The 26,157-nt window shown below is 36.2% G+C and overlaps 1 protein-coding gene across 4 annotated transcripts in view; it reads left to right on the top strand.

Moving 5' to 3' along the window:
- The window catches only part of ARFIP1 (ARF interacting protein 1), a 134,907-nt gene that overhangs the window by 41,053 nt on the left and 67,697 nt on the right, over nucleotides 1-26,157 (top strand). For all 4 annotated transcript variants that reach the window (XM_082838264.1, XM_082838265.1, XM_082838262.1 and 1 more), the window contains 2 exons: nucleotides 7,974-8,075; nucleotides 23,894-24,002. In XM_082838264.1, the coding sequence (XP_082694390.1) occupies nucleotides 7,983-8,075; nucleotides 23,894-24,002 (202 nt within the window). In that variant the 5' untranslated portion in view covers nucleotides 7,974-7,982. The remainder of the gene's footprint in view (nucleotides 1-7,973; nucleotides 8,076-23,893; nucleotides 24,003-26,157) is intronic.

The raw sequence follows: 26,157 nt of genomic DNA, 5'->3' as shown, positions 1-26,157 counted from the left end.
GGGGGTTTGCTGCATATCTCTATGGATTGATTGTAATTAAATCCCACTGTGATCATAGAGCATTCTCTATATGATTTCACTCTTTTAAAATTTCTTGAGTCTTGTTTTATGGCACCAAATATGACCTGTTTTGCTAAATACATCATGTTTGTGTGAAAATAATATGTATTCTGCCATTATTAAGTTTCCTATTCCATAAATATTAGTCAGGGTGGCTGATGGTGTTCAGATCTTCTATGTCTATGCCAGTTTTCTTTGTCTAGTTGTTCTTTCAATTGCTGTAAGAGTGGTGGTAAAGTCTCCAAAGATGATTGTGGAGTTGTCTGTTTCTCCTTTTAATTCAGTCAATGTTTGTTTCATTTATTTTGAAGCTCTATTACTGGAACCAACGTACACATTTATGATTGTTACATATTCCTGATGAATTGATCATTTTATCATTATGAAACATCTCTATCTTTGGTAATACTTAAAAAAAACCCTATTTTATCAGATAGTAGTAAAACCATGCCAACTTTCTTATGCCTACTCTTTGCGTGGTGTATCTTTCTCCATCCATTTATTTTCCATCTGTTTATACCTTTGGCTTTAAAGTGCATCTCTCATAGATAGAAGATAGTAGGGTCATTTAAAAAAAATATCCAGGTAATTCCCTGATGGTCCAGTGGTTAGGACTTTGCACTTTCATTGCCGAGGGCCCAGGTTCAATCCCTGGTTGGGGAACTAAGATACCGCAAGATGTGTGGCATGGCCAAAAATAATAATAATAATAAAAATTCCACTCTGACAATCTCTGCCTTTTAACTAAAATGTTTAGTCCAATAATATTTAATGCCATTATTGATGTGGTTGATTTTGTATCTACCCTCTTAGTTTCTTTGTTTTTTACTTCTTTCCTCTGTATTTTTTCTCTCCTCTTTTCCTGCCTTTTTATTTATTATCTGAATATTTTAAAGAATTTCACTTTTATTTTCCTGGTAATTTTTTAGTTACACTTCTTTGCATTATACTTCTAGTGGTTGCCATGATTATAGAATATATATTAAACTTTTCATATTTCACTTATAATTAATAATGTACTGCTTTTCTCTTAAAACATAGAAATTTTGTATCCTTTTAGGTCCATATTTCCCTTACCTCCCCCCTTGTTCTTTAATACAGTTGTTTTATATATATTACATCTAGATACATTGTAAACCACAGAAATGATGTTGTAACATTTGCTTTAAGCAGTTTTATGGTTTATAAAGGATTGAGATGAAAAGGCAAAAAGAAAAAAAAATGTTTTTTGCATTTACACAGGGAATTACCATTTCATTTCCTTCTCATTCTTTTCTGAACATCTATTTTTTCTGTCTGGTTTTATTTCCCTTCAGCCTGAGAACTTCCTTTAGCATTTCTTGTAGTTCAGGTCTGCTGGTGATGAATTCTCTTAGTTTTATCTGAAAATATCCTTAATATCCTCTCTAATTCTTAAAGGATATTTTCACTGGATATAGAATTCTAGGTGGACAGTTTTCTTCTTTTTACCACAGTGTCCCACTCTCTTCTGGCCTTTACGGTTTCTGATGAGAAATCAGACATTAGTTGGATTGTTGTTCTCTGATAGTAATATTTTTTTTCTCGCTGCTTTTGAGGTTACCCTTTTCTCTCTCCTTTTCTTCTGGTATTTTACTTACACATAAATTGGAATATTTAACATTTTCTTACAGGTCTGTGAAGCTCTTTTTCTTTAGTCTTTTTTTCTCTCTGTTCTTTACCTTGGATAGTTTATATTGATTTAATTTAGTTTTATTTTACTCTTTCCTGTCATCTTCATTTGGCTAGGTCCATCTAGTGAATATTTTCTTTGAAAAATTGTAGTTTTCAATTCTAGAATCCATTTGCTTCATTTTTACTATGCTGAGATTTCCTGTTATTTTTCACTGATATTTTGGATTCACTGAAAATATTTTGTTTTACTTAATTGAAGGTATTATAATAGTGTCTTTTAAATCCTTATCTGTTAGTTCCAATCTCTTGTTCATCTCAGAGCCAGACTAAATTGATTTTCTTTTCCCTTGGGAATTCTGTTTCATTTTCTTGGTTCATTATATACCCGATAATTTTGGATTGTATCCTGAACGTTTTGAACATTGAGATGTGAAGATCCTGGATTCTGTTATTTTTCTCCAGTGAGTATTGCTTCCTTTGTTTTGGCCGATAATTTTCTTGGCTGGACTTGCATTACAAACTGTTTCTTGGGTGGCAGCTCTGGTCTCAATTCAGGTCTTTTGGCTTTAGGTGAGCTCAGTCGAGTCTGTTCTGTGCAGGTACCTTGAGGGGTTAGAGATGTGAGTAGACAGAGTTTGGGAATGCCCTTTCTGGATCTTTCCTTTTCAGGATTCCCCTATACCTTTTACTTTTGTGAGCTTAACTTTTCCCCGACTCAGAAGGACTAGTTTTCCCCTGGATGCTCTGGCAGCTACCGGGTGCACAGCATAGATAGGATTTAGTTTTAGGCTAAAAGCCAAGGAGATGGAAACTTGCTTGCATAGCTCCCTATCTCCCCTCCTCCAAGCAAGTATGTGCTCTCCACCAGAGTCTCTTTACTCTCCAGTGGTTTCAATTAATTGCTTTTTAAATTGTGTTCAGCTTTTACAGTTGTTTTCTGTGCAGGGTTGGGGAGGTTTAGTATAAGGGCTTAGTCCATTAGTTCCAGAAGCAGAAACCTGTCCTCGGAAGCCTCCTATTGTGGTTTTCCTCCTACCCTGCTTGCCATCCCTTACAAGTTTCCTTTGCTAGTTCCTCCCATGTCCAAATATTGGGGTGTCCTAGAGCTCAGTCTACAAACCTCTCTTTTCTATCTACATCAACTTTCTAGATCAGAGGTCAAGCCAAATCCATGCCTAGTCATTTATGTATTGCCTGTGTCTGCTTTTGGGCTATAACAGCAGAGTTGAGTAGTTATAACAGAGACCTTACAGCTCAGAGAGCCTAAAATGTTTGCTATTTGGCCCTTTATAGAAAATGTTTGTTGACCCCTGTTCTAGGTCATCTTATCCAATCCAAGGGATTTAAATGTCATCTACACACTGATGACTTCTAAATTTCTTATCCCCAGCTTCAGGCTTTCTTCTGGACTCAGGCTCATATATCCAAGAGCCTAGTAACCTTATCCACATAAACCTTAATATGTCCTACACTAAACTTTAGCTATTTTCTCTATGTTGTGCTCCACCCCAAGTCTTGCCCAGATCTATTAACAGCAATTCCACCTTTCCAGCTGTTCGGGCCAAAAACCTCTGTAGTTGTCCTTCACCTCTGTTTTTCCCATCTTTCACGTCTGTCTGTAAGGAATTCCAATTGGTTCTACCTTCAGAATATGCCTAGAATCTAACCACTTCTTACCTTCTCAGCCACTGTCACCTTTCTCCAAGCTACCATTATCTCTTGCTTAGATTATTCCATTAAATTGTTCTTCTTGCTTCTGCCTTTGCTCACTTATAGTTTAATGCAACACAGCAGGAAAAAAGTGATTCTTTTTAAACATAAGTCAGGTCATTTCACTCTTACGTTCAAACCTTCAAGTGGCTTCTCATTTCACTAAGAATAAAATCCGAAGTTTTATTATGGTCTTTAAAGCTGCACATGTTCTTGCCCTTCGCTGCCTCTCTGACATTTCCTTCTGTTCTCCTCTGGCCCTCAAGCTGCATGGCCTTCTTTTTGTTCCTTGAAAAGCTGAGCATGTTCCCACCTCCTCGTCTTTGTATTTACTATTTCTTCTGCCTGGGATTCTGGACTCCCGGATATCTTTATGGCTCACTCCCTCACTTCATTCAGTTCTCACAAAAATATGATACCTCTTCTGAGGTTTTCCCTGACTACCTTATTTAAAGCAGCACATTCATGAACACATGCCCATTAGCATTTATGACTGTATAACATGTGTATTTATTTATTTGTTTTCCCCAACTAGGATATGAGCTCTTTGAGGGTAGGGAGTTTGGTCTGTTTTGTTCACCACTCTACCCTGAGTATCTGATTGTGCCTGGCACATGAGAGAACTCAATAAATTAGTAGAACCGATGAATGTATGAATGAATAATCACCATTCTACCCAAATTGCTTTAGTTGCAGTTTCTAGAATATACTAGACTCTTTCTATTCTCCTGTTATTCCTTCTATTTAGAATCTCTCCTTTACTGTGTCCCCATCTGTCATCCTATAAGATTCAGCTTAAATATCACCTCTGATTAAGTCTTCCCTCTGAGTGCTCACCACACTGTACTGTAATTATTTTTTACCAATACTTCTAGTTCCTAGAAGCCTAAGATCTGATTTCTGTTTCTATTTCATCCCATGCATATTGCATAGAAGATAGTAAATACCTGTTGAATCACCAGCTATTTTTAGGAGGAAGAAAGTAAGAGCATATTTTACAATTTGGAAGAGTGATGATTATTTAGATAGCTAGATCTTAATCTTCCTATGGGATTAGAGACCAAATACCTAGTGTCTGTACAACTCTTAACCACAAGGAGCAGAAACTTAACTCCAGTAGCCTCAAGTAAGCTGGGTATATTGTAAGGAGGCAGTGGCAGTGAGCAAAATAGGGATCTCAAAAGAAGCCAAGATGCTGAGACCCTTCAATGGAAAAAAGAAAGTCTCTCCAACAAATGGCGCTGGGAAAACTGGATATCAACATGCAAGTTGGACCCTGTCTTATACCATACACAAAACCAGCTCCAGAATGTATCTAAGACCTAAATGTAAGACCTATAACTATAAAACTCTTAGAAGAAAAGCTTATGATAGTGGATTTGGCAAAGATTTCCTGAATATGACATCAAAAGCACTGGCAACAAAAGTAAAAATAGACAAATTGGGGGCTTCCCTGGTGGCGCAGTGGTTGGGAGTCCGCCTGCCGATGCAGGGGACCCGGGTTCGTACCCCGGTCCGGGGATACGGATCCCACATGCCGCGGAGCCGCTGGGCCCGCGAGCCATGGCCACTGGGCCTGCGCGTCCGGAGCCTGTGCTCCGCGGCGGGAGAGGCCACGGCAGTGGGAGGCCCGCGTACCGCAAAAAAAAAAAAAAAAAAAGGAAATTTTGACATATGTCCAACATGGGTGAATCTTGAGGATATTATGTAAAGTGAGATAAGCCAGTCATAAAAAGTCAAATACTATATGATTCCATTGGTATGAGGTATTCAGAACAGTCAAATTCATAGAAATAGAAAGTAGAATGATGCTTGCCGAGGGCTCTGGGGGAGTGAGGGAGGGGAATGGAGAGTTGTTTAATGGGTGTAGAGTTTCAGTTTTGCAAGATGAAGAAGTTCTGGAGATTGCACAGCAATGAGAATACTATACATAACACTACTGAGCTATACATTTAGAAATGGTTAAGATGGTAAATTTTACATTACACGTTTTTTACCATAATAAAAAAAAAGATTTTCATAAGGTCATAATTTAGAAACAGAGGAAGATCTAGATACAGATAACACTTTGTCAACAAACTTTGACGAGTTTGATAACACTTGTCAAGTAGAGTTTGTGAATTTTTAAGCTGTGACTTTTCATCAAAATAATTCTACTCTTTGCTCTTCTTGTGCTTTCATTTGTCATCCCAGTACCCTAGTTGACTGATTCGCTCAGCATCCCCAACTCAAACCTTCAGAAAGGGTCTGATTAGCTCAAGAAATTCCTCTTTCCTCTATTGGGCAGTGGTTTTCTAACCCGGCCTTATCTTGAAACCTGTAGCTTGCGAGGCTTTGTGTCAGGGGTTCTTCTTTGGTTCAATCAGGGGCCACCCCTTAATTGGGGACTGTGAAAGAGAGTTTGTCTTAGTAGAGATCAGTGAAAGTCTGTAAATATATGCATAAAAGTAGCCAGATATAATTTAAATAAGACATTTCAAATCCTTTTAAAGTAGATACTGCTTTAGAATAATAATAAGGAAGATATAGTGGATGCTATGGTGAGGGGCTCAGTTACCTCCTTTAGGACCAGGGCTGTCCTTCCAGGAGTGGTGCCTGCTGAGGGCTCATAGCTGTGTCTCCCCAGGAATTGCCTCTGCCAAAGAGTACTGCCTTGTGCACGATTATACCGCTATCCAGGGGATAGCCTGCATCTAATAACCAGGGGTAGGGATGCGGGGTTACAAAGGCCTGGCCCCCTTCCCTTAATTTGGAACAACTTTAAAGAGCCATCTCAGCTTCAGTGCTCCACATACGATTGGCCAAGGCCTATGATGTAACAACAGCATTGCAGCTCTGTCCAGTCTTACTACCCTCACTCACTGCATTCAGAGACCCTTCCCCCAGAATCCAATCTAAAGCAGAGAAATTTTTGTTTTCCCCTCTTGAACTTTTGAAATCTTCTCTCTGAAATTTTTTTTTTAATTTTCAAGTCTTACATGAGATGTTCAGTTTATTAATTCCCTCACTAGTTTCGAGCCTGTGGTAAGGTGAACTGTGAAATACGGCATTTTTTAAACCAGTATTTTTTTAATAAGATATTTAGGAATGCAAGGAAATAACTGAGTTTTCTGGGAAATGTTTTAAGTGATATTAACAGGATTTTGCCTTATTATAAAAGTTCTCTTTTCATTGGCTTAACCAAGTTCAGTTTGATATTTTAGTCTTTTATTAAAACTGTCTCCATATAATTAAAGTACACTGATTTTGAGATACTTGGTAATTCACTTTTTTTGTTTTGCTATTTCGACATTTCCCCTTGGTTTGTTTTACTGCAGTGATATCCATGAGAAGTAACGCATGTGTGACTACATGCTCAATGGGTGGGACAAGGGAGAGAGTGAGGGTGGAACATAATGATCATTTTAACACCTTCATAACTACAAATCAGACTTTTGATGTAGCTCGTATCCTTTCCATTCAGTAAACATTTATTGAGAACCCTGGGCTAATCTCTAATGATACAGAGATGTCTATGACTGTCTCTGTCCTCAAGGACCTGACTTTACTGAAAGGGAATGTATTCATTTATTTGCTTAGATTTGTCTTCTGTTGCCCTGGGAATACAAAGATGTAGAGGTAGTCTATGAAATGTTGTGTCAGACATTAGAAACATTACTATGTATAAAATTTGTCATGGTAAAGAAAAAGAGGTTTGTATAAGGAGTAGAAGTGTAATATAAATGTGGAGTAGAAGTGTAATATAAATGTAATATAAATGTGGAGTAGAAGTGTAATATAAATGTGTAATATAAATGTACATTTATAAATGTAATATAAATTTAATTTATATAAATATAAAAGTGTAATATAAATCTATGGGAAGCAGAACATTTCTAGAGCTGCCAGGAAATAGCAGTGTGGCATAGGAAGACCGTAGGATTTATGCAATCTATGACTATTCCAAAAGGCTTGGTTGGTTTTAGAGGACCCAAAAGGAAGAGGGGCAGATACTTACTGTTCTAGGTATTTACTGAAGAGTCCAGTCAGTCTCCCAAACTGAGGCAGTGGTACTTTCCCCCAGAGCAGTGCCTATCTTATCTTTTTTTTTTTTAATATTCTCTAGAATCTAGTAGAGTGCCTTGCACATAACGAGTTTCACTAAATGTTGGTTAAATTTGTCTATACCAGTGTTTTTCAAAGTGTGGTCTGTAGATCCAAGAATCTTTCAGGCAGCCTGTAAAGTGAAAACTATTTTCAATAATACTAAGACATTATTCGCATTTTTTGATTTTTGTGTCATTTGTACTATTTACAAGGTAAGAATATTGCCCCCTGGTACCTACAATACGATCAAGAAATCTAAGTTGAATGCAGTTTTAAAGGCCAGATGTGTTTTTTTATTATATTAGTATCATGTTTATTTCATAAGGATTAGGTAGGTTGTAATTATTTTTAAAAAGGGCTATAATGATGGCTTTTAGATGCTATAAACATGAATATAGTCTTTTGAATGTTTGCCTTTTATGATTTGGTGTTATTTATGACTATTTCTTTCCTCCTTTTTTTAGGAGTCTACTATGGCTCAAGAATCTCCAAAAAATTCAGCAGCAGAAATTCCAGTGACTAGTAATGGGGAAGTTGATGACTCTCATGAACATGGCTTTAATAGGGTAAGAACACTTTTCTTTCTCTTAATACAGAGAATCATGATAAGCCCTTAAAGCTGAGACAAAAGTAATAGACTTTAATATAGGAATATGTTCTTAGATAGGCTGAAATGCCAGGAATCCAATGTTATTATGGAGGGATGACTAGGTGGGTCGTGTTAGTGATTTGTCAAGAGTAAGCTCCAGGCCAGTAAAGCATTTAGGCTTTGATGTTACTATCTGCAATTTTATTACATGACCAGAACAAGAGTATATCTGATGATTTTGGCATATAACTTTATAGAAAATGACTTCATTTTACTTGTGATAAGAAAAAATATTAACTATAGATCATCCTTTAAAAAACTGGTACTATCTTATCTCTTTTCTTAGTACATAATTCCGTAGTACATAATTCCTAAGTAGGCTTCTCTTGACTTTGCCGTTACTTTCTAAAATGGCATATTTGACTCAGTGGAAAATGAAACTTGGGGTGTGTTTAATTTTGATCTGCTGCGCATTTGAAATTGACATTTAATGCATTTTAATGGAAGCATCATGGGTTTAGAGATAATGTGGGTTCAAATTTCAGCTGTGCTATTCCTAGCAGTGTAACCTTGGGCAGATATTTACTTAATCTCTTCTAGTTGTTGTTTTCTAATCTCTCTAAATGAGATCTTATTTTCATGGGGATATTAATATTAAATGAGATTAAAATAAGTTATATGCCTAATATAGTCCTAGAAATGATAATGATGGTTATCATTTCTGGAGATACTTGAATTAAACATCCCTTTTTATGACATTTGATACATGTGTACAACTTTAAATAACTTTAAAAATATAGTTTCATATTCTTGAAAAGGTATTGGTTTAAAGATACTTGAATTATTTTACAGCTTAAATAGGACTCTTTTTACTTCATATGTTTTAAGAATAAAATTCTTTAGTTTAACAGAAGGTGATATTTTAGATCAGGATTTCTCATTCTCAGCATTATCTGCATTTTGGGCCAGGTAAATTCCTTAGTGGGGGGTTGGCCTGTGCATGTAAGGTGGTTAGCTGGATCCCTGGCCTCCTCCTAGTAGATGCCAGTAGCACCCTCCAGTTGTGACAAGCAAAAATGTTTCCAGATGTTGCCAAATGTCAAGGGTAGGGAAAAACTGGCCTCTGGTTGAAAACTACTGTTTTAGATAGATCATTTTAATGGATTTTTAGAAAATTTCCACTGAATTTCACTTATTTTTGGCTCAGCAGTCCTTTGGAAGAAACAAATGTGTTTTCAAGCTTGGGATATGTTTATTTTAATTGCAAGTGTTTTAACTCGGTTTCTAAGCATCCATGGCCCAATATTCGGTGACTGACAGAAGAAAGACTTAAATTCTGAGCACTCAAAGGAAATTTTCACTTTCTGGTATTTGAAAACACTAAGACACACTTGGATATTAAGGAGACTCAAGTTACCATCATTAGACAGTCTACCAATTACTTTATAAACTTCTATTAATTCAAATAATTTTTTACACCAGGATTTTAGTTAATGATTGCTTCATCTTATTTTTGGTAACAGTTCCTTTTTGTGAATTTATTCTGCAAACATTTATTGAGTGTCTGTTGTATACCAGGCATTGGGGATATCATCACAACAAAAATGACAGAAATACCTGCCACCAGGGAGTTGATACTCTTAATAGACAGTGTAATGAAACCTTTGAGAAAAATGCAGCACATACAAAATGCTTCATTATTTTGGGGATTCACCTGCCATCTTCTATCTCAAGCCTTAAGCCTGTTCTTTTTTTTTTTTTTTTTTTTGAGCTATAGCTTATGCATAGTAAAAAGCACAAATGTTAAGTGTAAAGCTCAACAGAACCACTACCCACATCAAGAAGTAGAACATTTCGAGGTCCTGCCTTACCTAGCTCCCTCTTGCCCTCTTCTAAGCAATATACCTCCCTCCCTTCCAGGATAATTACTGCTATAATTCTGTTGTCATTGATTGCTTTTGACTCTTCCTGAACTGCATATAAATGGAATCATATAGTGTGTACTCTTTTCTGACTGGCTTTCACTATGTCTATAATATTGTTGTTGTTGCTTTGGCAGTATTTAATTCTTTTTCATTGTAATATAGTTTTCCATTGTGTCAATACACCACGATTTGTATATCCATTCTTCAGTTGATGGATACCTAGGTTGTTTCCAGCCTGTGCCTATTATGAATAAAGCTGCTGTGACCATTCTTATACAGGTCTTTTGGTGTACATAATCACCTATTTCTGTTGAGTATATACCCTGAGTGAAATTGCCAAGTCATGGTGATGTTTGGGTTTGGTAGATATTGTCACCTAGTTTGCCGAGTGATCAAACCAGCTGACAATCCTGACAACAGTGAATAAGTATTGTAGTTATTCCACATCATTACCAATTTTTGATATTGTCATACTTTTAAATTTTTGCCATTCTGATGGAATCATAATGGTTATCTTATTGTGGTTTTAACATGCATCTCCCTGATGACTAATGATGTTGAGCATATTTTCAGATTATTATTGACTATTTGAATATTATCTTTTATGAAGTATCTTTTCAAGTCCTTTGCCCATTTTTCTATTAAGTATATGCCTTTTTCTAATTCATTTGTAGGAGTTCTTTATATGTTCTGGGTATAAGTCATTTGTATGGATGTGTGTATTGCAGATGTTTACCTCCAGTCTGTAACTTGCTTTTGTACTCTATTAATGGTATCTTTAGATGAGCAAAAGTTAATTTTAATGAAGTCCAATTTATTAGTGTTTCTTTCCCTTTAATGATTTTTGTGACCCTTCTAAGAAATCTTTGCCTATCCCAGTATCATGAAGATACTCTAGCTTCTTCTAAAAGTTTTACTGTTGTACTTCTTACACATAGGTCTGTGGTTCATCTTGAATTTTGTGTATGGCATGATGTAGGGGTCAAGTTTCATTTTCTTTTCTCATATGCATGTGATTTTCATCATTTGTTGAAAAGACTATCCTTTCCCACATAGGGGCTGTTGCTGTTAATCAGGTGATCGTAGATGTGTGGCTCTGCTACTGGGATGTTTTATTTCTTGGTCTTTTTGTCTATCCTTGCAATAATACCACACTATCTTACCTACTTACTTATTAGAGTAATTAAGTCTGGAGCAAATACTAGCTTCAGCCATGATACCTGGTAGTTAATTCTGCCAGCTTCATTCTTCTGCAGGGTTGCTTTGTACCTTAAACCTATTCATGAGTCTTTAGTTAAGAACCTTTATTGCCTTTGAGTAGTACTGAAAAGTTTTTTTTAAGCCTTTCAAATTTTAACTTTAGAATAGAGTCTTATTAGAGTGAAGTGAATTAAATCATTATATATCTGTATAAATTCTTTGCTTATGCAGTCAAAACCAGTTAACTTGCTGCTTTGTAAGTTTACTTCTTATTTAATATTTAATTCTCTTTTTGGAGATTCCCCTATAATGTTATTTCATCTTCTATTGGGGGGTAAAGAAGGAAAAAAGGAAATGTTGTTCTGGAGCTCTCCTCTTATTGGATGTGAACTTCACCAGTAGGCAAGACTCCTTAGAAGCAATAATCCACTTCAAACAGTACACCCCACTTTAGCTCCCTAAAGAAATTCAACATCATAAAACTTGTTTCTCTTTGTAGCTGCTCTTATGAACAATATATATCATGAGAGTTTCTTACATATTTAATATTCTTTAAAATAAAACTTGGCTATGTGATCCCTTTTACTATGAGTGAAAACAGTATTTCAAAAGCATCTTTTGACTGTTTCAAATAAATTACACTCAAGATCTGTTAGGCATATATTTACCTACATTTTGGCATACTCCTTTATTTTCCTGAGCAATAAAATGGAAATTGTATTTAACGTCATATTCATATTTCTCTTTTAATATAGATAAAAGTTCGTAAGGAAATTGTGAATAATGTACTGCTCTACTTAGCATTATAGAGACTAATAAAGAGATTTCATGAGAAACTAGCTCATAACTAAGGGTATTTTACTAATATACATCTTTTATACATATTTGATGTTTAAAATCATACAATACACAACATTGTAAATCAACTATACTTCAATAAAAAATATTGAAAAAATGAAATAAAATCATATAATGGCTTTTATTTAATGCATACTGCATAATGCATTTTAAAAAGTGTAAAGTCTTGTATGAAATTAAGATGATGGCTTACTAAGTTGTCATAACTTGGCTGGCCAGTTGGCGTCACTGTGGCCCAGGCAGTGAAATTGTAAATGATTCTGTTCTCCTTTGTGTGTCTCACTGCCGATGTTTCATTTTTCATTTGATTTCCCTTAGTCTCCCACAAGAGGCTCTGGTGGACTTTAACTCAACATTCACATTGAAATAGAGAATGTAATGAGAGAATTTGTCCTAGAAATTCCCTGGCAGCAGCTTAACATGTGTTAATGTTTCAAGGTTTGTTACTTTTTTTATTAAGATGAGGGGCAACAGCTATACGTAGAGAGGATAGGATAATAATCTTAGTATTATCTCAGTTCTTTACAGCAAAAATATTTTTGCTTCTAAATAAAAAGTAATTGTTATTTTTTATAAAGTAGTAAAGTTTAATCTCTAAAGAATACAAATTACTCTTTTACTTATAAACTGCATATTATTTATAATTTATTCTGTTATAGTGCTGGCCAAAATATTAGGTTAGAAATGTGCAATTTGTACCATGAGTTAAAGAAGTGAATATTAGCTCCTTGTGAATTAAGTTGAAACTTCTTGTGAATTAAGTTATATTTGGCAGATTTAGAGAAATTACCTTAGTAAATATAGCTAAAATAAAACTTTTCCTGTGGTAGGCCCAAAACTAAAATTCATTATTTAGGTTTTCCACCTATAGACCTTTTCTCTAGAAAAACCTATATATACAAAAGCTACCAAATCTTGTGTTCAACTTGAAGGAGTTTAGGATCCCTTGAACCTTGCAGGTGGATCCTTAGGTTCCCTGTGTTTTAAATACTCCTGATCTACAAGTTTTGAGTTAAATCACAGGATTTTAATCCAGTAGGAATACCTTGAAGATCCCTGTGTCTCACTACTTTATTTTACAACTGAGGAAAAGGGGCCCTGAGGTTGTGATGGAATTACCCATATTAACTCGCTGTACCAAAAGCTTATGTGATTGACTGTAAGTACAGTGTGGGCAAGAATGCTCATTCATTACCTTATCTCCAGGGCCTGGCAGCATTGCGGGCACATAATAGATAATCAGGCTTTCATTAAATGTTTAGTGAATGAATGAACAAATGTTAGAACCAGGACTAGAAACACGGTTTCTAGACTTCTATGGAACAACAAGAAGAGATATTATACTCTTAGACTTGACACATCTTTTGTCCTTAATTTTCCACATGCATCATGGTCATCATTGTTGTAGCTGTTGGAAGTTTTATTGTTTTGGACGTTTTTATTGTTATTTTTCTTTTACTCTTTAATTCTTTTGTTAAACTAAGTAGTTTCTCCATTCCCCTGTACTTATTAGTCTGGATAACATACTTTAGCAGTCTAAAGAAGACTTGGGAAAGAATATAAGAGTAGAAATTATAAGAACCCTTTTTAGAACATATTTCTTGTCCTCACCTTAATGTCGTAACTGTCCATTTATTTATCTGCTTTTCCCAAGAGCTTGGAATCACTCTGTTTATGGCAGAGACGGTATGTGTGCACTGCACAGCTTATGGTTCACAGTAGTTCAGTGAAAGAATGAGTTTCAGTATGACTTAAATTTAACATAATTTCTACTTCAGCCATCCTATCCTAGAGTTTGAGTAGCATCTGATGACAGTTTTTCCCCATACTATATGGTGATACAATATAATGCTTCTGCATTGTCTGAAGAATTTAGTACTTCTGTCATTGGCAGCATTGATTTGATGAGGGCTTTTTCCTAAGACCAGTTTTTTACCAGATGTATATCTTAGATCCTTTTAAAGGTATGGCAGATGTTTTTCAGGGGTTGTTTAATCCATGCAAATCTAAATTCATTTTAACATTTACTTTTTTTAAGTATAGAATATATTCTTAGTACTATTACCACAAATTAAGTTTTAAAATATATGTTTATTATATATACATCTATTAAATTAACTGTGGATTCATATTCCTGTTGAAAATTGTGAATAAGTATAATTTTTAATGAAAAGCTGAAGCCATATGTATCTTAATTATAATTTTTAGATTGTACCTTTATAAACAAATGCTATCATGGATAAGTGTTTTACTATTTAGGAGAAATTGTCTTGAATGTAGTTATATACAAACATTTCCATAGTGATAGTCTTTGAATGAATTCAGCATTTCCTTGATGCAAATTGGTACATCTTAACTTCAGTACTACTTAGAATCTAGACTTTAGTCTAAGATGCAGGGGTTGGGGTGGAACTAAGAGAATAGACAGTAAACTGCCAGAAGACAGTGATGCTGTAAGTTCTTGTTAAATGTTTGTTGAGTGAATGAGAGGGAACTGGAGAGAGAGAGAGAGAGAGAGAGAAATGAGATTGAGATTGTGTGTGTGTGTGTGTGTGTGTGTGTGTGTGTGTGTTGATAAAATGAAGAAAGTAGGTAAGTCAGGAGATTTGCTGTCTTGATCAAATGGAGTAACAGATATGGGAGGAGACTGTGATCATAAAATAAGTTATTAGATTTAAGATTCCAGAAGTGTTGCTTCCTGAGCAGTGACAAGATCCAAAGAGTGGCCATGGGAGTTCCAGTTGCTTAAGTAGAATTGGGCGTGAAAGGTGAAGGGCATTAGAGATGAAGAAGTTAATGAAATCTGAGACTAAAGTGTAGGTTGGGATATACTGTATTAGTTGAATATATCTTTTATCTGCCGTCACACTCTTGGCCTCTTGTCCAGCTACAGATCACCAAATCTGAATGAAACTACCAACCTTAGGCTTCCTACAAGCAGACTGAGGGGGAAGAAATCATACATCTTTACAGATGGTTATTACTACAACCCATCATTCTGCATCAACATAGATAGGCAGGCTCATGCAATAGATTTTATTTCATTTTAAGTATTTCACAGTTTGTATTAAAAAAAATAAAGCAACAGACTACATACCGTGCCATTAGTAGAGTATGTTTTTGATGAGCTGTAAAACTCAGCTTAGACACCTTACATATCACTTTGGAAGTAATTGCAAATTGAACATAGAGTCATTCCCTGAAAGCGTGCCCAAAACGTTGGGAACACCCAGGATAATGGTAAAAATTGGGGATAGAGCAGAAGACCTGGATATGCCAAAGCCCTCATTATTGAGGGGACTGACCGGAAAGAAGGTGGGTGATGGAGGGTCGGTAGGTGGGGTGGCCCGCAAGGGTAGTGAGGTGGGAGTCAGCACTGCACACTACAGCAGAGTTCCTCAGAGTGTAGACAGAGGGTTACCTACATCAGAGTCACCTCACTTACTTGTTTGAAATTCTGACTCCTGGGCTCCACACTTCAACTTAACCAGAATTACAACAAGCAGCTAAGAACCTGCATTTTTAGTAGTTTTCTCAGGTGATTCTTACCCAAACCAAAGTTTGAGAACTGGTAGTTAGGAAGTGGAGAGCTGAGAAAATGCTGACCCTCCCTCTACCTGCTTGATAAACAATGTTGGAGAATAGGCCACTTTGACTCAAGATAATTGTAGAGTGTCAGAGAGGCCACCGTGAGGAGGTTAAGGATGTTGCAGTATGTTTACAGCAGAATTAGGAATGTGGAGGTCTGTTGAATAACAGCTTTGCTTCTGGCAGATACTCCTTATAAGTAGCTAACTGTTAAAACAACAAAAAGGGGTTTTAAATTACCAAAGTTTATAGAATATTTAACATAAAATTTTCAATTTGTTTCTTTTAAAATTATATTATGTAGATGCTGTGGAAGGTTTTATCCATTTTGAAGAATGAGATAAGGTGTTTAAATTGAGAAAATTAAATGAAGTATTAGTATTATATCTGCTAAATACTAGGAGTACCAAAGAGGAACAAAATAGATGGTCTTAGGGAGCTTACCGTCTTCAGGAGAGAGAATGTAGACAAATAATGTCAATGCTGTGTGAGAAGTGATATGCTAAGCCCAGTATAGCATGGGCTGATAACGGGTACGAACAAGTATGGGACCTGAGGAAGTGCTATCCAAGCTGAATCTAAAGGATGAGCCAACCCAATGAAGAAGAGTAAAGAATGGTCCCATCAGAGGCAACTAGAAAGACCTGAAAAAGTTGCGAGACCGTAGAATTGAAAATTCGTTATTGTTGGAGTGGGGAACGTGGGGGCAGATGTGTGAGAAATGAGGTTGGAGAGTAAGTAGGGATGAGGTCCTGTAAAACCTCAAAACTGTGTGGAGGAGTTTGGACTTTACCTAAAAAGCAATGGAGGACCACTAAAATGAGTAAAAACTGAAGTGCCTCATCACATTCGCATTTTAGAAAGTTGTCTCTGCCTACTGTACAAAGAATGAATTTCAGGGCTAACAAGACTAAAGACAAGGGAGACAGATTCTTCAGGTCACCATGGGAAGAAGGGAAGTGAGACTTCGGACTTTGCTCTTGGAGGGAAACTAGAGCCAGGAAAGAACACCAAGCCATTTTAAAAGATGCAGATAGGAGGAAAACTGGGAAAATATAGTGTAAGGAAACTAGGGAGAAGAGAGTTCGTGTAGTTTGTGGAATACTTGGAGAATCCTTACAGATTGTTGGTGGTTGCAATGCATGCTTTGCGAATTCCTCCTTTTTAAAAGATTTCTCCTCCTCTCTCTGAGTAAAAGGGGAGAATTCATTAATAAATCTCTAGTTCTTTTTTTTAACATCTTTATTGGAGTATAATTGCTTTACAGTGGTGTGTTAGTTTCTGCTTTATAACAAAGTGAATCAGCTATACATATATCCCCATATCTCCTCCCTCTTGTGTCTCCCTCCCACCCTCCCTATGCCACCCCTCTAGGTGGTCACAAAGCACCAAGCTTAAAATCTCTAGTTCTACTTATATACTGCAGTGTTGTGCATCTTACTGAGCATGTGTATTTTTTAAAAGTAATTAATTAATTTTATTTTTGGCTGCGTTGGGTCCTCATTGCTGTGCACGGGCTTTCTTTTAGTTGCAGCGAGTGGGGGCTACTCTTCATTGCGGTGGGCGGGCTTCTCATTGCGGTGGCTTCTCTTGTTGTGGAGCATGGGCTCTAGGCACACGGGCTTCAGTAGTTGTGACACGCGGTCTCTAGAGCGCAGGCTCAGTAGTTGTGGCGCACGGGCTTAGCTGCTCCGCGGCATGTGGGATCTTCCCAGACCAGGGCTCAAACCCGTGTCCCCTGCATTGACAGACGGGATTCTTAACCACTGCGCCACCAGGGAATCCCCAAAGCATGTGTATTTTAAAGCAAATTTGCTGAACATTTGGTGTTCTTTAATTGTTAATTTTGCTCTAACTTCAGTTCAAAAGTAGATTACTATGCTAAATTATAAAGTTACATTTTTAACCTCATTCTTATTCTTACCTCTGTTAAAATATGCAAATGGAAGCAAGTTATTTTGGTTGAAAATGAACATCCCTTCACAGCTTTATGGAAGCTGTAACTACAAGTATTATCTTGTATCCTCTGAAAAGAATTTAAACTATACATGAAACGTTTTTGCCAAAAGCATTATATTTTATTTTAATTGTTTGAAGATTTATTTTTAAAAACTGTTAAATACTCCAGTATTTTCCTAGTAGCTTGAATAGAAAATTAACTTCAGGTTTATTCCATTTTATTGTGCAATTGTTAAGCATGACTTTGCAAAGTCTTAAACATTGAGTTGAATGTGAGCGACATAAAAATGCAAATTAGGGATTTTACATTGTTGGTTATAAATGGGCTCATTGTCTCTCAAATATATTCTGGAAACTATAGGAGTAAATGCAGTAACATATATTTTAAAAGTTACTAAGCTAGGCACAACCTTACAACTGAGACGCTAAAAGTTTAAGGGTTATGTAAAGATACATTTTAAAGTTTTTGTGAACTATGAGGCTAAATTATATTACTTAGAGAATGTGTATTTTACAGAAAGCAGTCAACAAGCTCATAAAATACTGAGTGTTTTCTTACAAGTCATGCATTCCACTCTCATAGCGCGTATCATTTTGTGTTGCAGCAACTTAACTGCCAGACCACTATCAAAATGATTATTCTGTTCACAACCTGAATGGATCTATTTGTACCACTTTTGGTTAGGCTCCTTCTGCTAGTAAGAGTTTAAGCAAAGGAAGGCCTTAGTGTTTTTCAGATTTTACAGCTGTTTTACATAAAGGACACGAGGTTTTTTTCTAGAAGAACTTTTGTTTGTTGAGTAAAGGACCCTTGGGAGACCATTGGGAGAGGTTTGAGTGAAATGTAATATCCTCAGACAGCTAGAAGTTGTTTCTTCCAGAGGCCATGCATGACAAGATGGAAGCATCCCTTAACTTCTTAAAAACTTAGGGAATGAGAGGTATCTATCAAATTCCCTATTTAACCTGTTACTCGCTCCCCTCTTCCCAACTACTACTACTATATCTCTTTTCTGGGAATTCACACAATATTTTGTGACAGGACAGATGATTCAAATGAATAATGTTCTTTCAGTTAAGTTCTAAGAATACAGCAAACACAACTCTCCTGGACCTCTGTGGCATTTGTATGTTGTTTATGGTTTTTCACCCTCATATTTTGAGAGCTGTCTTTGATACTTTTTTCCTTAAGGAGAGCTAAAAAGCTGTCAAGACTTGGAGCAAAGCAATATCCAGGGAAACCACTCTATAAATAATTGACCTTAATAACCAAACTCACAGAGTTTAAGAAATATCTTGGTGCTTTGACATTATTTATTTTGTAAGTGATGTATTTGTCTTTTAGAGAGAAAAAATTATCTGGTTTTATGTAAATATGAATAAAAGTGTCAGTAATATTTAAAACTGGAAACCATTGATTTAGTACATTAGTATATTAAAAAATAAACTGGGAAGGTAAAGATCATTTATTTAGCAAAATGAACAGACTCAGAGATTTGGTTTAAAAATAAGAAGTAAATAAAACTGAGTGTAAAGAGTGTTTTCTTTTTAATTCTAAGTGCTCTCCAAAACAATACACAGATGAAAAGGATATTGTCCTGTGACAAGAGGTTTTACGTGACATTAGGAAATAAGTGAAATGGAATGAAAGTTGTTATCTGTTTTGTACCAGTAGGAAATTACAAGTTGAGAATATATTTGCATTAGTGTGTTTAAACTGGTGAGCAGATTCTGCAATGATTTTTAAAAGATATTTTTTAAATAATTTTTTTAAGAAAACATACTAGCTAAAATAAATTGAGTCTCTAACAAATTGCTTGTGTCTGTTTACATTTACTATACATTACAGTCAATAGTGTGTCTTGAAGCTTAGTCCTATTTCTGTGTTCCTGTTTTCTCATCTGTAAAATAGTAGTGATAGTACTACTAAATGAGATAATATTAGGCAGTTCTTGCTTTGTATAGTTCCAAAATGCATTAATTTTGGTTACCGTGGTTTAATTAAATAATATCTGTCCCGAACAACACAGCTCAGATTTCTGTCACCACAGTGTATTAACAGTAGTTGTGTCAAGTATAAACTTCACTGCTAGCACTTAAGTTCAAAAATCACCATGTGAATGACGATGCATATCATGATTTTTGAGTAATCACATCACTTTCAAAGTCTCTTGGTGATTGGTCACTGTATCTGTTATTCATTTCATACACAGACAGCAAATCATGTGGTTCTGTTATCACCTTGTCTCCTGGTCATAAACCCATGTGGCATTTTACAGAAGTGGATAATCAAAAGGGAGTGGGTAAACAAAGATAGAAGTGCAGCAAAGAAATGAAAAGTGATAACGTAAATTCAAACTAAACCTAAACGGGGGTGGAGGGGCTTCCCTGGTGGTGCAGTGGTTAAGAATCCACCTGCCAATGCAGGGGACACGGGTTCGAGCCCTGGTCTGGGAAGATCCCACATGCCGTGGAACAGCTAAGCCCGTGCACCACAACTACTGAGCCTGTGCTCTAGAGCCCACGAGCCACAACTATTGAGCCTGTGCTCTAGAGCCAGCAAGCCACAACTACTGAAGCCCATGCGCCTAGAGCCCATGCTCTACAACAAGAGAAACCACCACAGTGAAAAGCCCGCGCACTTCAATGAAAAGTAGCCCCTGCTGACTGCAACTAGAGAAAGCCCACATGCAGCAACGAAGACCAAACTCAGCGCCCCCCCCGAAAAAAAACCTAAATGGGGGACTTCCTTGGGGGCACAGTGGTTAAGAATCCGCTTGCCAAAGCAGGGGACACGGGTTTGAGCCTTGGTCCAGGAAGATCCCACATGCCGAGGAGCAACTAAACCCATGTGCTACAACTACTGAGCCTGTGCTCTAGAGCCCAGAAGCCACAACTACTGAGCCCATGTGCCGCAACTACCGAAGCCCATGCGCCTAGAGCCCGTGCTCTGTAACAAGAGACCGCAATGAGAAGCTCACGCTCGGCAATGAAGAGTAGCCCCCGCTCGCTGCAACTAGAGAAAGCCCGCGCACAGCAGCAAAGACCCAACGAAGCCAAAAATAAATACATTTATTTAAAAAAAAAAATACCCCAACAAAACCTAAATGGGACTTCCCTGGCTGGCGGTCCAGTGGTTAAGACTTCGAAATTCCACTGCAGGGGGCGTGGGTTTAATCCCTGGTAGGGGAACTAAGATCCATGTGCCCCACAGTGTGGCGAAAAGAAAAATAAACCTAAACGGAGTTGTGGAAGAAATAACTGACCCCCAGGCATGTTGACACTGCCACGGTTTGAGAGACTCTAGATCTGAGCCAGAAGAACATAGTGAAGGCTAACTTAACAACATAAGCAAGGAAAGAGTTTTTTAAAGTTTTGACAAGAATTTTTGAAGGTAATGGAATAATCAGTTTTTCCCATTAACCACTTTGCACGGTTTCTACTTGCTTGGTCATTTTTATGATCTTGATCTTGCCCTGTCATGCAGAGTGAAGACTGCCTGTACATAAAGTGCTTAGAACAATCCCTGGCACATAGTAAGTGCTCAAGAAATGTTTGCTATTGTAATTATTAGTGATAGCACTAATTAGTTGTAAAGATGATTGTAGTAGAGGAGAGGGATGGCCAGCTTAACTGAGTGCCTAAAAATATGTACTGGGTATCTCGCCCATATTATCTCATCTAATTGTAGTAGTACTCTGGGGTAATTTTGATCCTCTTTTTACAGCTGAGCTAACAGGAGCTAAAACGTTTTTAAGTACTTACCCAGGATCACATAGCCACTAAATATTGATAGGAAAGTAGTATTCAAATGAGGCCATCTGAATTATCTTTCCAGGTCTTTCATGTTTCTAGTAATAGTTGATACTTGATGAGATTATTACAAACTTTAAAAAGTGATTTTAGAGTCTTTGCTGTTGATAAACATTTTTAAGGTTTGCCATACAAAATTCAAAAGGTGATTTCACGGGGAGTTCTAATTAGGGTGAAGAAAGCAAGAATCAATCTTTCAGCTTATTTGTATTTACTATTATGTTATTGTGCTTTTATTTTATGTTTATTAGTTTTTGTTTGTCCTCATAATGATTAGCAGTGAGATCCTTAAATTTTTAAAAAAAATTATGTCATAGCTTTGCTTATAACAAATCATTGGAGTGGGTATTTTTTCTTTTTACAGGCCAATTCAAAGAAATGTCCCTGGTAAAACTAATGTTAATTAGTTTTCTCTTTTGGAGTAGACATATCATCTCCATTGGATTAAACAGAAAGTTTGCCTTTGATCTTTTTGGTCTTGCTAATGAAAAACTCTAGATGTTAAGTGTACATTGGTTTTACCACTTTTTTAATGTTTTTATCAAATATTGGATATAAAAGAGTGTTGATACAATATGTATAAGATATAAAGAATAACTATACACATAAAAGGCATACAGATTGGAAAGGAAGAGGTAAAACTATCTCTATTTGCAGACAACATAACCTTGTATATAGAAAATCCTGAGGAATCCACACACAAAAAAACCTTTTAAAAATAATAAGTTCAGCATAGTTGAAGGATAGAAGAGCAATATGCAAAGCTCAATTTTATTTCTAAACTCTAGGAATAAATAATCCAAAAATAAATTTAAGAAAACAGTTGCATTTATAGTACCATCAAAAATAAGAAAATACTCAGGAATGTGTGCAAAACTTGTACCCTAAAAACTATAGGACATTGAGGAAAGAAGTTAAAAAAGATCTAAATAAATGGAAGGACAGCTCACGTTCATGGATCAGAAGACTTAATTTGTTAAGATGGGAGTCTCCCTAAATTGATCAGATTCAACACAGTCTCTATCAAGATCCCAGCTGGCTTTTTTTTGTAGAAATTGACAAACTGATCATATGTAAATGGCTCACTCCCTCATTTTGTTCAGAATTCTGCCCACATCTTACCTCTTCAGAGAGACCTTCCCTGAATATCCCATCTAAAGTAGCACCCTTTGCCTGTCACTCTGTATCCCTCTTATCCTGCCTTAAAAAAATAACAAACACACTTACAATTTATTACTGTTTACCCTTGAACAATGGGTTGGGTGCCCACCCTCCCCACAGGCAAATTTTTGTGTAACTTTTCCTTTGGTCCTCCTTATCCACGATTCCGGCATCTAAGGAGTCAACCACCTCGGATCTTGTAGTACTGTAGTACAAGCATAGTTATTGAAAAAAATTGGCATATAAGAGGATGCAGTTCAAACCTGTGTTTTTCAAGAAGTACTTACTACAGCACTTCTTATTACCTGAGATACATTTATTTACTGTCCATCTCCTCCTTCCCCTATACCTCACATGAGTCTGATGGGCAGAGACCATCTGTTTCCTACAGTGCTTATCTGTAGTGTCTAGAGGACTGGCTGTCATAACTTGGTGCTCATTAAATGTTGATTCAGTAAATCCTTTATGTTCCAGAGCTCAAGCAGTACTTTCTCTTTTCCTATTTGATTTTCATGGACTTAGTCCCTATTGTGAATTCCTCTGATACTTATTGTCTTTACTTTGGCACCAAGTTCAACTTTTATATTAATGTTTGTGTATGTTGTCTCTCCGGTGAGGCAAGTACTGTGCCTTATGTTATCTTTTTCTTTGCCCAGCAAGTCTAACATAGTAAGAATAAGCAGATACTCATTAAATTAAATTTTAAAATAAGCCTATTGCTGTATCAGCTTCTTAATCTATATGGTGTTGTCATAAGTCCTTTAGTTTATTCAACAAATTCATTTATTTATTCATCCAACAAATATTTATTGAATATAATAAATAAATTATATTTATTTATCACTAGCTACTTAATGATAACTGCTGTGAGAAAAATAAAACAGGGTAAGCAGCATAGGGAGTTCAGTGTGAAGGCTGCAGGAGTTTCAAATGATAACTGTACGTTATATGTGGTGGAATAGAGTATTAAGAAAGGACTTCAAAGACGTTTATCTTTTAGTGCATCGCTAACTTGTCATTGTTGTGAAAAACCAGTAGGATCCATTCATAGACTCTGATTATGAAAATTGGGTAATTTGTATTTGATATACACTGTACCTCTTAATAGCAAATCTTACTGAGTTTGCTGCTGATTATACATCATTACAGAACCCTGTGACAGCATAAGGGAATACTACATAGTAGAGGGAAAAAACAGTTTAAGGTGGATTAAAAGGACATAGTTATGCTGAAATGTTACATGATGTGAGATTTTTTACAAGATTTTCTCTTTTATTTAAATGTTGCTAAGGATTTGAAGCGTTCATTACCAGCTGGACTTGGTCTCTCAGAAACCCAAATCACATCTCATGGCTTTGAAAGTACCAAAGAGGGGGTTATTGAAGCAGGAGCATTTCAAGGTAAGGAACCCATTATTTTTAAAGATGGCTGGGGTGGAGCCTTTATTAATAAAGTATGAGGGTTGAGCCCTTTAATTCCGTGATAAAACACTGATTATAAACATAATCCTTTTTCTCTTCAATTTAAATAATTTAAGAATTGTTTAGTAGTCATCTCTATATAAATAGATCAATGTGCATAACTGCACTGATTATTACTTAAGAATTGGTTTTAAAATACTGAAATAAAAACTCAAAAATTATGTCAAGAATGCATATTTAAATTATTTTAGGGGTAACCACAAAATTTATAGGTCAATATTGATTTGTATAAATACATATTTCCTGTTTCATAGCAATTAGGAAAATGAAACTTTTATTTTTATTACTATACATGCTGTGTAGGAGGTCTCCAAGACCACCCTCAGATTCAGTAATTTCCTAAGAGGACTAACAGGACTCAGTCTATAGTCATACTCTAGGCTATGATTATTACAGCAAAAGTATACCGAGCACAGTTAGCAAAGGCAAAGGATGCCTGAGGCGAAGTCTAGGGAAACTGGGCATAAGCTTGCAAGGGTCTTTTCCCGGTTTGGTCACACAGGACATGCCTAATTCCCCCAGCAGAGCTGTGACAACAAATGTGAAATGTTGCTAACGAGGGAAGGTAATTAGAGCCTCAATGCCCAGAGTTTTTACTGGAGATTGCTTGCTCACATAGGCACCCTCTCTGAGCACGTGCCCAGATTCCAGACTCCCAGAAGAAAAGCGTAAACCACATTGTTTGTATAAACAGTTTAGGCATAGTGAGCAAGTCTTACCGTTTTGGGAATGGATGGGATCACCCCAAAATTAAAGTTCTCAGATGCCAGCCAAGGGCCAATCTTCTATAAGCTGGTCTTTTTAAGGATAAGTAGTTAGACCTACTATGTTAGCTATTTTCTGCACACATCCCATGTATATGTGTCTATTTTTAATATAAAGTAAAATGCTTCCTTTTTTAATGCTCTTGCCGATAATAACATTTTTAAGGTATTCTTTCATTTTCACACAAGTGAAAGAAAGTGAAATCATGTGGAAATTTGGATGTGAAAATGGATCGTTTTCTCGGACAGAGCTGTAGTTAAAGTAGTAATAGTTGATGTTCAATGAAGAATTTTAATTTTAATATTGCATTATAATTTCACAAAATAAAAAAGATATCTCCATGCCTTTGTAATCCTTAGCCCTCTTGCAGATAATAGTATTCTATATTTTTATTATACTAATGGCCAATACTTCAGTCAGAAACAACTTATATTTTGGGACTTCCCTGGTGGTCCAGTGGTTAAGACTCTGCGATCCCAATGCAGGGGGGCCTGGGTTTGATCCCTGGTCGGGGAACTAGATCCCACATGCTGCAACTAAAGATCCTGCATGCTGCAACTAAAGATCCCACACACAGCAAAGAAGAGCCCATGTGCTGCAGCTAAGACCCGACGCAGCCAAATGAATAAATAAATATATTTTTTTAAAACCTGTATTTTGAAATATATTCTTTGTTAAATGGATCCTGGAAATAGGCATTTAGGATAACCCAGTATAATATCCTCTGCTCTAGGCTGTAAAATGAGTGGGCTACCTACTGACATTATTTTTTTTTCGTTTTTCATTCTTATGTTCAGAAAAATAAAGATATAGAAAGGGAGCATACATGTCAGTATCTCCATAGTCATTGCATAGCATTGTGGTGTTATTTTCTAGGGGATAACTTTGAATTTGAAAAGGTTAACTGATTGCCTAAAATTATGAGTGCTTAAAGATATAAGCCTTACTTTGCATAATGTGACATCATTTTTGCACCAGTCACCAATTTCCAAATTTAAATGTCAACATAGAATAAAAAAAAAAAACTTTTACAATTAAGATATTTTAAGTATTTTCAGTGAAATTATTTAGCTGGTGTTTGGTTTTATTCTTTCCCCCTTAATCAGAATAGTATTATACAATAATCGAAGTCAGCTGGCCATTGCAGCCTGCTGTGCATGAGCATGAAAATGCCAGTCACTTTCACTTGCTTATAGATCCATCCTCATCCTTCAAATTGGAATAAAAACTGTTTCATGATAATGGCAGTAATTTACGTCTCTTTGAATTGACTTTGTAAAACACTTTTTAACACAAACTGCGTTTATCA

The sequence above is a fragment of the Leucopleurus acutus genome, assembly GCF_964270905.1.
Source record: "Leucopleurus acutus genome assembly, chromosome: 4".
In the NCBI taxonomy this organism is placed as follows: Eukaryota; Metazoa; Chordata; class Mammalia; order Artiodactyla; family Delphinidae; genus Leucopleurus; species Leucopleurus acutus.
This window is presented reverse-complemented; position numbering and strand designations above follow the sequence as displayed.